Source organism: Puma concolor, chromosome B4 (assembly GCF_028749965.1).
Source record: "Puma concolor isolate L17-30 chromosome B4, mPumCon1.1.hap2, whole genome shotgun sequence".
Classification (NCBI taxonomy): Eukaryota; Metazoa; Chordata; class Mammalia; order Carnivora; family Felidae; genus Puma; species Puma concolor.
This window is the reverse complement of record NC_141673.1, coordinates 107,986,748-108,001,666: the sequence shown is the minus strand read 5'-3', so window position 1 is coordinate 108,001,666 and position 14,919 is coordinate 107,986,748. Positions and strand designations below refer to the sequence as shown.

The window sequence follows — 14,919 nt, the reverse complement described above, 5'->3', positions numbered from 1 at the left end:
GAGTCGATTCTCTAATGGAAATGGATTTGAGATCCCAGTCTTGCCACTCATTAGCCATGTGATTTTGGGCAAACTATTCATCCTGTGTGAAGCTCGGTTTCCTCCTAAGGAGACTAAGTGTTCTGAAGAGTTAATCTGACCATGTGCATAATGTCTTTAACATAGCCTGGCAAATACTCCTCCAAGAGAAGCCATCATTTCCCTCTTCCTCCTCCTCTTTTCCTGTCTCCACCTCACTCCTAATCAGCTAAGATCACAACTAGTACCATTGTTAATTAACTTGCTTTTCCTGTTCTGGTCATTTCTGTGGACTAGCACTTTGGCACCTAAACAAATCCTCCAGATTGTCTTCCCTCTGAGCCCCCCCAGAAGCCAGCCTTCTTTCCCCTCACACAATCTCTGTCCTGCTTCTTTCCCAGAAGGTCCCTTTAGGGCCTTCTCTCCAGAGAGTTTCCACGTGAGATCTGCCAAAGCCAAGTGAGCCAGTTCCCACAGGTCTTGGGAGCTTTATGAGGAGCGCCCCTCTCGAATCTGCAAGGTGATGAAGGGAAATAAAAATGCCTCAAAGTATATCAGAAAAAGCCCAGTTCAGAATCGTGCAATGCTAGATCCCTCAGGTTGAGACCATCTCAACCTGTCCACCTCACCACATGCATTCGAGGAACCCCAGAGAATGGGGTTAGTTGCTCTAAGTCACAGGTATTAATAGTGCCAGAGCTGAAAAGAGGACCCAGGCTTCTTAATTCACTGTTTGGGAATGTTTCTCCATATCCACAGTGCAAAGATCCAGGCCCCTTAGCACTTTCTGTGGTGGAACAGTCTTTAAAATGCAGATTGGAAAAGAAGAGTGTTGGGCAAGGCTGTTGTCCCAGGCACCCAAGTTGATTCCAGTCTGGATGTTAGGGAGCAGTTTTTGACGCTCCAGGGTCTTCCATGAATAATCACAGGGGTTACCTCTTTAGGTTTCCCTCTGGAAAATATAATTTCAGACCCAAGAAATAAAGTAGTCCTAGAGGGATGCGCTGTTGCACTCTGCCCTCACAGGGCACACAGAGGAAGGGGCCTTAGGCAGAGAACAAGGTAACTCATCAGGGAGGAGAGGGGCAATGGCCGGTGCCTAGGGAACTCAGCAGAACTCAGTGGAATTAGACAAAGTGGGGACTCACGATCTGCCTCTAGTAACGTCTGGTGTTTGTTCACAGGCATCTCCCAGAGAGAACAGAAATTCAACCACAGAGTGGCTGTGAGGACAGGGGTTTTGCCCTCTTCATGCCGGAGGCCCAAGCTCAGTCCTCGTCTTTCCTTTGCCTTTCTCCCTCTCTTGGTGCTCTTCACCACTGTTACAGCTTTGAATGGCATCTACATGCTGATGACTCCACGTCCTGACCCCAGACAGTGTGCCCAACTGTCTACCTGACATCTCCACTGATGTCCTCACAGAGCTCCTGTCTTCCTCATGCAAGCATGCTTCACCTGCTGTCTTTCCCAGTTGATACTGACTCCATCCTCCCACTGCTGAGGCCCAGCCCCAGCCATCCTGGATGCCTCTTTCTCCCACACCCACACCCAGTCTGTCTGGAGACACTGTTCTATTTTCAAAACAGGTTGAGAATCTGACCATTTTTTACCACTTCTATTGTTGCTGCTTTGTCGCCAACTACAATCACCTTCTACTTGGATTACTGTGTTTACCTTCTAAGTGGTGTTTGGGCTTCCACTCTCGACTCCTATAGACAGCAAGGTGGTCCTTTGGAAATGCAAGTCAGATATGGACAGCTCTTCTCAAAGGCACTGGTGTCTTCCCTTCTTGCTCAGTGTAAAAGCCAACATATGGTCCCTGTCCAATCCTCTCTTTCTTCTTCTCCTCTGCTCAGTCTGCACCAGCCACAGGGGCTGCTCCTCCTGCCTGAAAGCTCCTCTCCCAGGTATCTGCATGGGTAACTCTGCACCTTCTTCACATGTTTGCTTTCTTCAGATGTCCCCTCCTCAGTGAAGCCCATCTTTTAAAGACAGTACCTGCCTTCACTGTTCCCCAGCACCTCTGATCCCCCTCAGTTGGCACAATTTTTTTCCAAAATAATTATCATTTGATACACTGTATGATGTTCCTATTTTCTGTACTTACAACACTGCTCATTGTCTGATAATTCCTCCAACCTTAGAATGCCAGCTCAAGAGCAACAGGCTTTGTTTTGCCCACTGATGTATCCTAGGTGCCTAAAATAGTACCTGACACACAGAAGGTGAGACAATAAACACAGTGAAGTGAATGAATGATGGCTCCTGGGATTGGTGGAAAACCCATTTCCTGAGAGGGTAAGGCACCATGGCCTGTGTAGTGAAGGCAAGGAGGAAAGAGACATTATTTGTGGGGAGATGAATATAAATGTGGGGAGTATTTGACAGCATTTAGGATAAATACAGGATTTAGTGAGGGGACCAAGAGCTGATCTCTGTAGTTTTAAAAGAGTCAAAGATAATGAGTGACAGGTGAAAGCCCTTATGGATTCCTCTGAGGCTAAAAGTGTGGATTCCTGCCAAATAGAACATATGCCTGGGAAAGGATGTCTTGTGATGACAGTATGGCTAGAAAATTCCAGGAAGGCCTAGAGCAGCACCCAGGGAAACTTCCCTGGGTGCTGTGAACTTCCTCATGCCAGGGAGCGTCCAGACCCATAACCTGCCGACAACGTGAAGGCAGAACCGTGTGGTGGAGGGACCTACCTCTGAGACTACGCGTTATTGCTCATTGGTTTGTCATCCACAGCACTGAGCTCGGGGTCCTTCCAGGACCATGCTTGTGGAGGAGGCTTATGGAGGCCTGAGTTGTGGGCAGTGGTCAGTTACACGGTGCTTCCTTTCACCTGGCCGTAGCTGTCCAGCATGTTCCAGAGTCTAAGCATATCCAGGAAAATAAGGGCCCTTGCAGTGTCTGTGGGTAGTAAGTTATACTTAGATATAACTGGTTGGAGATTAGGCCCTGCCAGCTACTCCAGTAGGGGTTTTGGAAAAAATGTCATTTGCTTGGGTGCCATCGTCTCTCCCACTCAGTGGTGCTTTACAGTTACATAGCGTTTTAAAATAGATGCTCTTATTTCAGCCTCAAAACACACTGCAGTAAATATCATCATATTCTTTTGACAGATGAGGAAACTAAGTCTTTGGGCATTTTGGCAACTTCTATAGGCAGAGCTTTTGACTTCACATCTGGCCCATTCTTCCTCTCCCACACTGCCTTTGGGCTTTGGATGATGTTACATTTATTCTCTTTGTTCAGAAGCCATTAATTGCGTGGTGTGGGTCTCTGGACACCTTCTCTTGCTCTCCCTTATACACATTGTCCCCGTTTGATCTCCAGACAACCCTTCAGTTGTCATTTGTATGACTTTTAACAAATTCCTCAATCTGGAGGAGTGAGAAGAATCTCAGTGCAGGGTGAAGGGAGGCTGGAGGAGTCAGAGGTACATCAGGACTCTCAGGTGGGATGACACATAGTTCCTAGTTTAGAAAATGGGAAAAATCCCTGTGTGGTTATTTAAAATATAAATTACAGAATGTCAGGGGTGCCCGGCTGGCTCAGTCAGGAGAATGTGCAACTCTTGATCTCAGGGTTGTGAGTTCAAGCCCCACGTGGGGTGTAGAGATTACTTAAGTAAATAAAAAAGATGACTTAAAAAATAGGAATAGATTACATGATGTAAGAGCTGAACAAATCCTGGCTAGTGGGAGTACACATAGGGGGTTATGTGAGATGTGTGTGTTTGTTCAAGGCACCTTGGAGTGAAGAGATAGGTGCTCTAGCCCAGGGCACAGTGAACTGGCTACACCAAGAGGCCGAAATCCAGCTGTATGGCTCTGAAAGGCACTTAAATCTCTCCATCAGCATCTTTACGGTCAGCAAATTGGGAGTGATAATTCTTGCCTGTGAAATTCACAGGGCAGTTATGAGTTACCTGAGATAAATGCATAGGTGAATCATAAGTAGAAAACCATCATCTAAACATAAGGGTCTGCATGATGATTTCATGCTCCTTTCTTGCCCTGCACACTCTTTCTTTATCCCAATGTAGCCACTTTTTCTGTAGAAAATTTATACCCTAGCAAACTTATTTTGCTTTGTTTTTCATTTAAAAACACTTATAGTTTGGGAGAAAATGGCAGGTTGAGTGATGTAGGCCTTGCCAACAGTGAGAATCACAAAGGTACCCCCTGGGGCTGCAATGAGTCCTCCCTGCATCCAGGAGAGCTCTCAGTCTCTTGGCATAGATTCTTACAGAGCTGCATTACTGTGTTGAAGACAAACCCCTCTGAAGGCAGGGCTGCTCTTTCTTTTCTATTTCTCTCTCTGCCTGCTCCATCAGTTGAGAGCACCATAAGGCACAGGCTCCAAGCACAAAGGTGCTGGCCTTTAGACATGCGTGGGTGACTCATGGACCTGATTAGCACCTGAGATTTAGGGCTCATCTAGCCTGAAAGTCCTAAAGTATGCTCAGGAGTGGTGAGGGTGGTTGTGGGAGGTGTTGAGGGGAGGGGAGGCACAGAGCATGAGTAGGAAGATTGATTTTTTTTAATGATCTGATAATTTCATGGGAAAAGTCAAGGGAGAGTATGTACACACACACACACACACACACACACACACACACACACACAACATGAGACAAAGACAACGCAGGGGGATCTCGGAGAAAGAAGGACCATCGAATCTGTAGCTATAGGGTGAGCAGGGAGGGTACAAGAGGTTGATGGGAGGGGAATGTAGGGAAAGTGTTAACAGGCTCCTTCCAACGTCCATCTGCTGGAAGGAAAGTAGATGGGCTTCTAGTCAGGGGAATCAGGCAGATATGATAACATGTCAGTTCAACTGATTGGGAGCAAAATATGGAGTGGAGCAAGGAGCGTAAGGATGGAGAAGGGAGATGGTGGCAGTTGGTAGGGTACTTTCAAATATCTTAGATCAAAACTCTACAGCGTCTGCTCCGTGCTGTTATTCAATGGTTCAGTGCATCAAAGGTTTGTGCAAACATTACCAAGTCTCTTAATTAAGGAAAAATAATAACAACAAAAAAATTAAATGGACACATGTTAAAGACTAACCGCAAGAGGGCTTGCCTATAGATAAAGAGAGAAGGTTTAAACATGCCAGGTAACAAAAAGACATGTGCAGGAACTGGAAGGAACTGTATAGGAGGAGGCAACTTGGGAGAAGGTGGCAGGAGGCCCTGGGTGGGGGCAGGGGCTGGGGTTCTGTCTGAGGCTAGGGAGCCGGGGGCTGGGTTGTGATGGGGTCGGGAGTGGGAGAGAACCAGGCAGGTGCAAGAGTCAGTTCTCCAGGAAGGTTCATGTGGGAATGAGATGCTCATCCAGAATCTGCTTCCACAGCCAGGGAAGGAAAGGCTGTGGAAGGAAAGACCCTGGGAAGAGCTCGCAGTGGATCACCCAACTGCTTGGTTCTTTGGCCACTCCAGAGAAGAGGGATCTGAGCAGGGGTCCTGACATGGTGGGTTCTCCTCTCCCAAAGGAGCCTGGGGGGACTGGGCTGCCTGATGTTAAAATGGCAGTGGAGCCCTTCCTTTCAGTGTGAATGTAATGGGCTGGTCTCTGGGCTGACAAGGCAGGCAAAGTCCAAGCCTTAACTTTGGTGGTCCACCATGAGGGAGCTCCTTTCCAAGGTGCCATGGGAGTGGAAGGTGAGACAGGGAAAGGCAGCAGTCTGGAGGTGAAGGTGGGGGTGAGGAGAGGCTTGGGTCCCTGCCCCAGCAGTGGCCCAGAAGTTGTAAATACCCCTTTGCTCTGGCACTCTCTGTTTCCCATAGCTGCATCCTCCTATACAGTGTGAGTCATGCCAGGCTGATTGTAAAGGGAGAGAGAAAAGATGCAGCAATCGAAAAAGGAAAGGGGAGGCCTAACTCGTTCCAAAAGTTAAAAAAAATCAAAATAAAGCAACAGGAAAAAAATCCTTTAAACCAACTTAAACAAACAAATAAAATAAACAAAATGAAAATAAGGAGGTGGGGAGGAGAAAATAAAATGAAGGAAAAAAAATGAACCGGGGAACGACAAATGAGTGTTAGAACAGGCACGGACAGTCAGGTACAGACGCCATGTACTTACGTTTACCTCGGTGATTGCTATATCAACAATGCTACCCACAACAATCAAGGCGTCAAATGTATTCCATGCATCACAGAAATAGTGCTGCATGGGGCAGAAAAGCCGAGGAAAAGAGAGAGAAAGAAGAGAAAAAAAAAAACCAACAACAAAGGAGAAAAACAAAACAAAAAGGAAGAGGAAAAAATGAAAAAAAAAAAGCATGAAAGAAAGGAGAGAAGAGAAAAAAATGAGAAAAGAAAGAGGTTACGTGGGCATATTAAATACTCTCTTACCACTCTACAGTTCTGGCGGCTCAAACCTGGGCAACCTGGTTCTCACAGGGCGGAGAGGGCTGACAAAAGCTGGGTTAGTTCAAAGATTTCCCCTGTGCCTGCCCCTTCGCTCAGCTCCGGGCTCCTGGGCCCAGCACAGTGGGGCAGAGCTGGGACAAACAGAAAAAAAGGAGGAGAAGCTCCCACTTTTTTTCCCCCATAGACGACGGCAGGTTCAATAAAAAGCATGACTGGAGGGGGGTAAAAACAGGAAATTAAAAAACCAAAAAAATAAAAGGAGGTAAAGAGAGAGAGAGTGACAGAAAGGGAAACAGAGGAGGTAGAGGAGGAAGAAGGAGGCTTCCTGGGGAGGGCAGAGTCATACTCACATTAGTTTCACTGAGAATGACGTCAATTATGCTGCCAATTACGATGAGGAAGTCAAAAACATTCCAGGGATCACTAAAGTAACCCTACATAAGGGAGGGGCAGGCAGGATGGGGATTAAAAAGGAATATTAGACAGACAAGAACAGAGCAACATCACCATCAGAATCACCGTCCAGGCACCTGAGTGTTGCTGCTGGAGTTGTGAGGGCCCTTATCTGTGTCCAGGAGCCCAAGAGGGAAGCAGGTGGCTGGGAAGTGGCTGATCCAACCTTCCTGCCCCACCCTCCCATGGTCACAAGGCCTCCCTTCCTCCAGGTCCATCCCACATAACCACCCTCCTACACAAAGGCTCTTTCTGTTTCCCACAGGGGGTAGGAATAGACATGGGGGCAGGCAATGGGAGTTGCAATGGCACAGGGACATGGTTGGACTCAGTCCCTGCTCAGCGTTTCCTATGCCCCCACTACTTCTCCATTAGAAGGGCCTGTCTGCAGGCAGGGAGGGACACAGATGGAGGCAGGAGGGACATAGGTGTGTGATCCCCTTGAGGTGATTGGACTGTGGTCCTGTGGATGATTTGGGAATTCCAAAGGCCCTGAAAACCACAGCAGTGTGGTCCAGAAGGGTGGCCAGGTCATCTGGGCTCAGCAGTGACTCATGTAAAGCTCAGCAATAACAAGAGGACTGCCTCATAAAAACAATACCTCTAATAAGCTGGACTCTATGCAGCTAGAATCAGGGTTATCCCTGTTCCAGCACTGGACATGCCCTGGTCTTTCCAGGGACAGCTCTGTTCTGGCACAGGTTTTACTAACTGAAAGGAGACAGAGTCCAGGTCAGTCTTCTAGTTCAGTAATGTCAGATAGAGCCCTAGACAGTGCTTTCAGGGGTATCTCCTATGCACCTCCCCCAGCTTCCTCTCCTAACACCATCAGTTTGATATAGAGTCCCGTTGAAATGCAAATGCCACCCAAAGTGAATGAAATTATCAAATCCTGAGAACTGGATTGATAGGGGTGGTCTGGGTAGAAGGAATGGGGATGCAGGCTTCACAAGAAGGGACTGGAGGCAGTGTTGCCACGGAAGGGAGATTATGGCACAGAGTGGGAGGACTAGTGTCCAGACTTCACCACTTCACCCTGTGTTCATGGATTTCATTGGTGTTCCATCATATTTGGAGAAGGGGAAGAGATGATTTTGAAAGACTATTTTGAGGTCTTGGATGATGAGTCAACCCAAGGATAGGCTGTCTCAGATATCCTAGAGGATTCCAGGAGTCCTGGGAGTGTGGACTCTTTACAGAGAAGACAGGTGTCTTGGGTCTGGACCACCTGCCTCTCTGAGAGGTGGAGGAGTCTAGAGAGCACTGCTTTGTGGTCACATGGGGTATATGTGCACAGTTCAGGCAACCCCAGGAACAGGACAGTCACATTACCCAGGGGTGGAAAGGAAAGGACCTAGTACTAAAGATATTTATCTTCTTAAAAAAAGGACATTACATTTGCTTCTTCAGTTTTTCAAGGAATGTTCTGCAAAGGGGACAAGACAGGGCTGGGCCACATTTGTTCAGCAGGACCAGCATTTTCCTATTCTCTGAGACACTAGCTGGGGCCTCGAGGTTGCTGGTGGCAAACTCTAGAGGTTGGGGAGTGGGTATGAAAGCATTAAGGGTCCTCTGAGAGTTTCCCAGACCTCTTTCCCCAGTTCTCTTGAAGGCTGCCAACTCTCCCTTTTAATATGTTACTCACAAGAGCCAAGAGTCTGTTCCTCCATCGTCCTGGCTCTATGCAGCTCCCTTAACTTCCCCACTTCCCGGCCATGCCCTCTTTCCAGAGGGATCGCAAGACATGCTGTCCTAGGGCTGTTATTCTTAGTGTGGGAGGTCAGGTCACAGGGAAAGGGGCCTCTCAGTTCCCAGGCATTTCTGCCAAAAGAAAACAGAAACGCCAGTGCGGAGACTTTGGACAGCTAGACTGGAGAAGCAGAGGTTGGCCAGGGCGTGGGTTAGGTGAGGGTCAGCTGGAAAACATGGCTTTCTTGTTGGCTTCCCAAAATAGTTTCTGAATATACGAGAGCCTTTGAGGCAGAGGGAGACTGTTCTCTTCTATTTAAGTCACATGTTATGAGCAGGAAATAACTAATTCCCTCCCAGGTTCTTAGATATAATTCACAGGGCAAAGGGAGAAAATGGATTTTGAAAGAAGGGAGGTAAAGAGTGAAGACCCCAAATGATATAAATATATATGTGTTTTAGACTTTGGAAAACACTGGGAGAGTCTCTCTAGGTGGAAATACCATCTCTTTGGGGAGAGATATTTCAGAAGGGAAGGAGAGGTGGGGTTGAGGAAGAAAAAGGAGAGAAACAGGAACCAGAGCAGAGTCCAGGAATATTCAGCATCTAGCCTAGAAAACGTGGTAACAAAACATTATTTGGGTGTGGGGGCAAGAGGAGAGATAGGAAGGGGGAAGGCTCAGCATTCAGGAAAGGAAGAGGAGTTGGAGCCTTCTCATTCACCAGAGACCTGAAACAAAATGGGTGAGCCGGCTTGGTCTGCAACGCCTCTGAGAGAGGAGAAAAGGGAAGGAAGGCAGAGAGTAGGGCAAAGGCCAGGATAAACATACAGGTTAGTCCCCTGGTGAGCACCAGGGGAAGGACTGACACCTAAAGGGACCCTGCCAACTATCCAGTTGGGCAACACTCATTACCCTTTCTCTAGGGTTTCTTTGTGTACATGCAGACAGAGGGAAAACACACACCAGCCCATTCCTCCTTGACCATGGCCCTCTCCCAACCTTTCATGGCTGGCTTCCATTGGTTGGACTCTCTTGAGATGAATGCCTCATGCCTCATCCTTGCCATCACCAGGCTGTGCTACTGAGGCTTTTCATTGACTCCTCTGTCCCTGGCAAGATACCTGGTAGGCCCAGTGCCAGGGCCTCCAATGGGGGCAGAGACCGACCAGTTGCCTTATTGCCAAGGGCTCCCGTGGACTCTTCCCGAGGAGATTTACACACATCTAGAATGCATGGGTGAGGGAGCATGTTTGGGGTGGGTGGGTGGCAGGATCCCTTTAAGAGACAGATTTTCACCCTGACTCGTCCATACACCCACCTTCCCACTCCTCTATCCCATAAGCCCATCAATTCTCTCAGCTGGACCATGAAGACAGTTTCAGACCCAGTTTTCAGGTTTCTGTTTCCTTGGTCCACCTCCTCCTTGCCCCCCCCCCCACCCCGCAACAGTCCTTCCTCCCACCTGTTCCAAACCCATCCCCAGAAACAAGGTGATCTCCTCCATTTAGACACCTGGCCAAATCCCTATGTGGGCAGGGCCTGGAGGAATATTTTTTCCCCTGCACACTCTGGAGTGTAAGAGCTTAGTATTCTATCTCTCTCTCTCTCTCTCTCTCTCTCTCTCTCTCACACACACACACACACACACACACACACACACACACACTGTTTAGCCCACCACCTTATTTGCTGGAAACCACAGGTAATACAGATTTTGCGGGTGTAATGGAAGAAGGAGGGTGGGAAAAATCGTAGACTTTTTCTCTTATCAAATCAGTTTAACCTGGAGCCAAGCTGTACCTGTGACTCCTTCCTTCCCTGGTGATGAAGTCCCAAAGGGTAGGGTAGAAGTCAAGGTTAGGAAGAGGGTTTTCCTTGCTCTCCTTGAAATGGCGAACCAAACCTCTTAATGTCCAGCTCCTCAGAGACAAGCAGGGTTGATCACCCAGAAGGGATGGTGTTTGGGGCGCTAGAAGGCTTTCCCTTGGCTTCCTTAAATCCTGCAGATGTAGTGGGTTTTCCCCTTTCAAATCCCAGGCTTTGGGGATTAGTTTGGAAGATGGGCCTCTCCTCTGGCCTTCCTGGGGCTGGTCTCATGTGTATCCACTCAGGCTGCCAAGCGGCCACCCCTGTGATGTTGCTTATACTCTCGGCATCACCCGTTTTCCTGAGTGTTGCTGGACCCCTGCTCACCGGCTGAGGTGGACTGACAACATGTAGACCAACCTGATTCTAGCTTTAGCAAATCATTGTTGGAAAGGAAAAGTTGCTGCAAAACACCACATTGTGCATTTTGAGTACACAAGAATTGTGGATTTCCTTCCCTTTTGGATAATCTGTGCCCTGATTCACCTCCATCAGTGAAGTTTCCAAGTCGAAAGAGTGCATGGTCTCTGGAGGTAGGTTGTTGGCTCAAATTCTACTTCTGACACTTTACTAGTCGGGTAATCTTGAGCAGATAAATTCACCTCTCTGCGCCTCAGTTTCCCCATGTGTAAAATGGGAAAACTATAGGGTGATAGTGGGGATTAAGTGAGGCAATGCTTGTAAAGCATTTAGACCTGTGCCTGGCCTAAAGTAAGCTCTGAATGAACATGGATTACTGTCAGGATTAACTTGAGCTCATCTACCTCTCTCCTCATTAAGCAGGATTCACAAGTTCACTTTTGGGTGTGGGACTGAGTAGAAGGGAAGGCAAAGCGCAGGTGTGTGGAAGAAGTGGGGAAGAAGTAGAAGGTTCTAGGATAGTGAGCTTACCTTTTGTCTGCATCTAGGGCCTTTTCTGCCTACCTTGAGTCATGAGTGAGTACTTTGACTGTCTTTTGAGACTCTTGAAAGAAATCTGGCTAGTACCATTTGGAGATTGATGACAGTTTGTGAGTTGTCATGGCTCAATTTTGTTCGACTCAAGGTCATGTAGACAGTTAACTGCCAGGTTCTTAGAAACCACTATCTGTGTTGGCGGAGACCCAGGCCCTTGTTCTTTTGCCTAGAAGGCTGGGAGGAGAGGATGGGCTGCCACGTGGGTCTGTTTTCTGCCTCTGATCCCGGAGAGCAGGGCTGCTACAGAGAGGTTATAGGCACGTGCGTTTGCCCTTGAATTCTAGATTCTTAGCTCCTTCCCTGCCCAGAGCCGAGGTCTCCTCTGTGATCTCAGAGGCAATAAAAGCTAACAGGTTGGTGGTGAGAAGGTATCACAAGAAAATCTGGGATTATGTTGTGTCTTCTTAGGGATTTTGAGGTAATGATGATTTTGCTGCCATCATTTTTTTTCCCCTCTTCTCTATTCCTGCCTGCCCACCTTCAAATCTACTTCTGATGGTAAAGCAAAGAAACACAGAGGAGGTGATGAGGAAACTTTCCTAGCCCCGATGCGGAAGCTGACCTGGACTTTCAGTCTGTCTGGGGGTGTTTACTTCCAGAGACACTAGAGCCCCAGAGAGTGTTGCCAGGCACAGTGTCCACATGGGAGACCTGAGCTGAGATTAGCAGTGGAGGTGCTGGAATTGAGACAGAGAAAGGCCAGGGAAGGAAGAGTGTCAGAGGGAGGGAGAGCCCAGCTGGCAGGAGGCAGAGATGGCAGAGAAGCAAAGGAACTGCAGGAATCAGGTGAGAAGCAAAAGGTGAGAAGGGCATGGATGGGGAAGGTCATGAAAGGTAGATGGCAGAGGCAGAGGGAAGGATGAAAAGAGGTGTGAGAGAGGAAAAGCCATACAGATAGTGGGAAGGGGGGAAGAAGGAGAGAGGAAAGGAGAAAGAGGGGGAGTGGAGGGGAGCGTGAGAGGTGGCAGGCAGGATGCACAGTGCCCAGAGGTGGACTGCGGTCTCTGGCAGCTCTGCATCTCAGGGGGGAAGCTGGGAGTCCACACAAAGCTGGAGGAGGGGGGTCAGGCCACCTGCTGGAGGCAGGGCCTAAAATGGAAGGGAGAGGCCAACCATGGTTCATCCTCCCCCAGGGGAAGGGGGTCCCTGAAAGAGAACGAGAGCCCCTGCTTGAGTGAACAAACATTTAAGAGAAGGTACATGAGGCAGGGAGCTGAACAGAGGTGCTGGTGTGGTGGGGGGAGGTGCCCAGGTCCTTGGCAGCACTGGTCTCTCCTGGGTTTTGGGACATGGGACTGAGGCACGGGTGGGGGTGGGGGGAGAGCGAATGAGCCAGGGAGAGGCGCTGAATGCAGCTGGCAGCACCACAGCCGTGGGGAGAGTTGATCTCACAGAGTATCAGGGAGCAAAATGGTAACTGACACCAAGCAGAGATAATATGAATTGTATTATGTTAGGATGTCATTTAGACATAACAGTAATCATGGAGATTAGTGGTGTCTAAAGGCGAAGTGGTAACTGGAGCACGCAGCTGCTCCAGGCACCTGGCAGCCTGGGAGGCAGTAAGGATTCTGCCTTCTTCTGTCAGCTCCTACCCTGTGGTGTGTTCATTCAGAGGCTCCTGGAGGCTCACACTGTACAGATAACTGGGGACAGTGGACACAAGGGGAGGAGCCAGCAGGGGGCTGGGGTTAGGGACTGGGTCCTTGGCCCTGGGGAGAGGAGACCCGAGGTGGGTGGTGTGACAGGGCTGCCCTTGAAGTTGTTGGAGGAACTGGACACTTTGAACTGGAAATCTTCTACATGTTTTTTTTTTTTTTTTTTAATTAAGTTTTTTTCATCCCCAGGAATGTTTCAAAGGCCTTCTTTCATTTATTTATCTTAGGAGCACACAATGAGCACTTACTAGGTGCCTTACTAGGTGCCACAAGATTGAATAGATCTGACACTTGCACTCTTCCCCCTGGGAGCAGATGAAAAACTGGGGGTTATTGACTAAGTTCCTTTTGGGGACCACAGAAAGCTCTTTCTGTGCCTCAGCATGCACCTGGGTGGGCTGCAGGATCCCAGTGGCTGCTTCCTGCTACTACTGAGCTGCTTTTTGCCCAGGTCTCCTCCAGGACCAAGGTGCTGGATGGATGTGTCCCCATGGCGGGGACAGGCCGGGCAGACACATTGCAATGTATGCAGGCAAACTGCAGTTCAAATAAACACCACAGACATGCTCCGAAGGACAAGGGAAGGCAGAGAACAGGTAGTGTTGGGAGTGGGTGAACGAGGAGACTGAACTTGGACCTTGACAGCCCTCTGTGGTCTGCCTGCCTTGAGTCCTCTCTCCAACCCAGCTGGGAAGACACTCCAAACCCAGATCGGACAGGTCTCCTCCTTGTCCTTCCTGGCCTAATGGGCTGACCCCTGCTTAGTAAAGGGGTAGGGGTGACCAAAGCGCAATCGTGAGAGGCAGCACCTGTGCCCACTTTAGTGCATGAAAGGTGAACTGAATGAGCTACTGCCCTGTTTCCAGAGATGAACCTTGAGTTGTGCAGGCAGGTTCCCATAGCCTCTGCCTCCTCCTCTGTCAAACAGGAGCAATCACTATGCAGCCCTCACAGGCTCTGTGAGGACAGCCTCAGTTCACACGGGACGTGTTCAATGCCTACTGGTTGCAGTGTTGCTGCGAGGACCCCTCTACTGCTGCAGTCTGAGCAGTCAGTAGGGTGGCCTTGCCCATGGCCTTCCTGCACTGCCCCCTCTCCTATAGTAGCAGCTGGGAGCATCGGCAGAGCCTCAGACCTGGTGGGGCAGGTCTGAGGATCCCTCTTCCCCTCCCAGACTCAGGGTGTTCTGGTTTCTTTCTCAGTGGCAGGGCTGGAGAAGCGAACCACAGCGTACTTTCCACAGGGCTTCTTTACACAGTGTGAATAATTTCCCACATTAAATAATTAAATGTAATAGCTAATACCACCCTTCCCACACAAAGGCTTTATGCAAGTCATGTAATTATTTTTTATCATTCATAGTGACTTTTAAGCTCTCAAGCGCCAGGCAGGAAAGAAACCTGTCACAATGTTGCAACAATATGCAAATCCCCCCGGTACTAGAGCCACGGTGGGGAGGCCCCTCCCTGACAAAGCCCATTTGTGGCTGTCTGCATGCATTGTTTGGCATCAGGTACCCTGTGGACATCCCACAAATAAATAATAATCAGGCTGCTAAGAAACAGGCAGGAGCTACGCCCTACCCAGCGGGTACCTCTTGACTCTGCTGAAGTCTGCTGCCAGGGGCTCAGGGAGTTGTTACGTGGTCCCTCCTTGCTGCCTCCCTTCCTTCTCTTTCCGTTTCTACTCCTTTGAATGAGACTTACATATGTGGGGAGTTTCTGGGTTGAGGGGGTTCCCCTGCTGGTGGGAGACCCTGGTTTCTTAATAATTTGGATAAACAGGTTTCAAATATTTCGAGAATTAAATAAGAGGCTGAATGAAGTCCTACCTTAGCCTAGGGCAGTAGTTCTCACTATGGGGTGTGCACTGTCCTCTAGGGTGTTTGGG

The 14,919-nt window shown here is 48.8% G+C and overlaps 1 protein-coding gene across 42 annotated transcripts in view; it reads right to left on the bottom strand.

The window, feature by feature from the left end:
• CACNA1C (calcium voltage-gated channel subunit alpha1 C) overlaps positions 1-14,919 on the bottom strand; it is a 767,747-nt gene that overhangs the window by 61,477 nt on the left and 691,351 nt on the right. For 18 of the 42 annotated variants that reach the window (XM_086714438.1, XM_086714442.1, XM_086714440.1 and 15 more), the window contains one exon: positions 6,115-6,198. In XM_086714438.1, the coding sequence (XP_086570564.1) occupies positions 6,115-6,198 (84 nt within the window). Of the gene's footprint in view, positions 1-6,114; positions 6,199-6,754; positions 6,839-14,919 lie in introns of all 42 variants that reach the window. The other 24 variants (XM_086714443.1, XM_086714446.1, XM_086714451.1 and 21 more) reach the window with 3 other exon arrangements.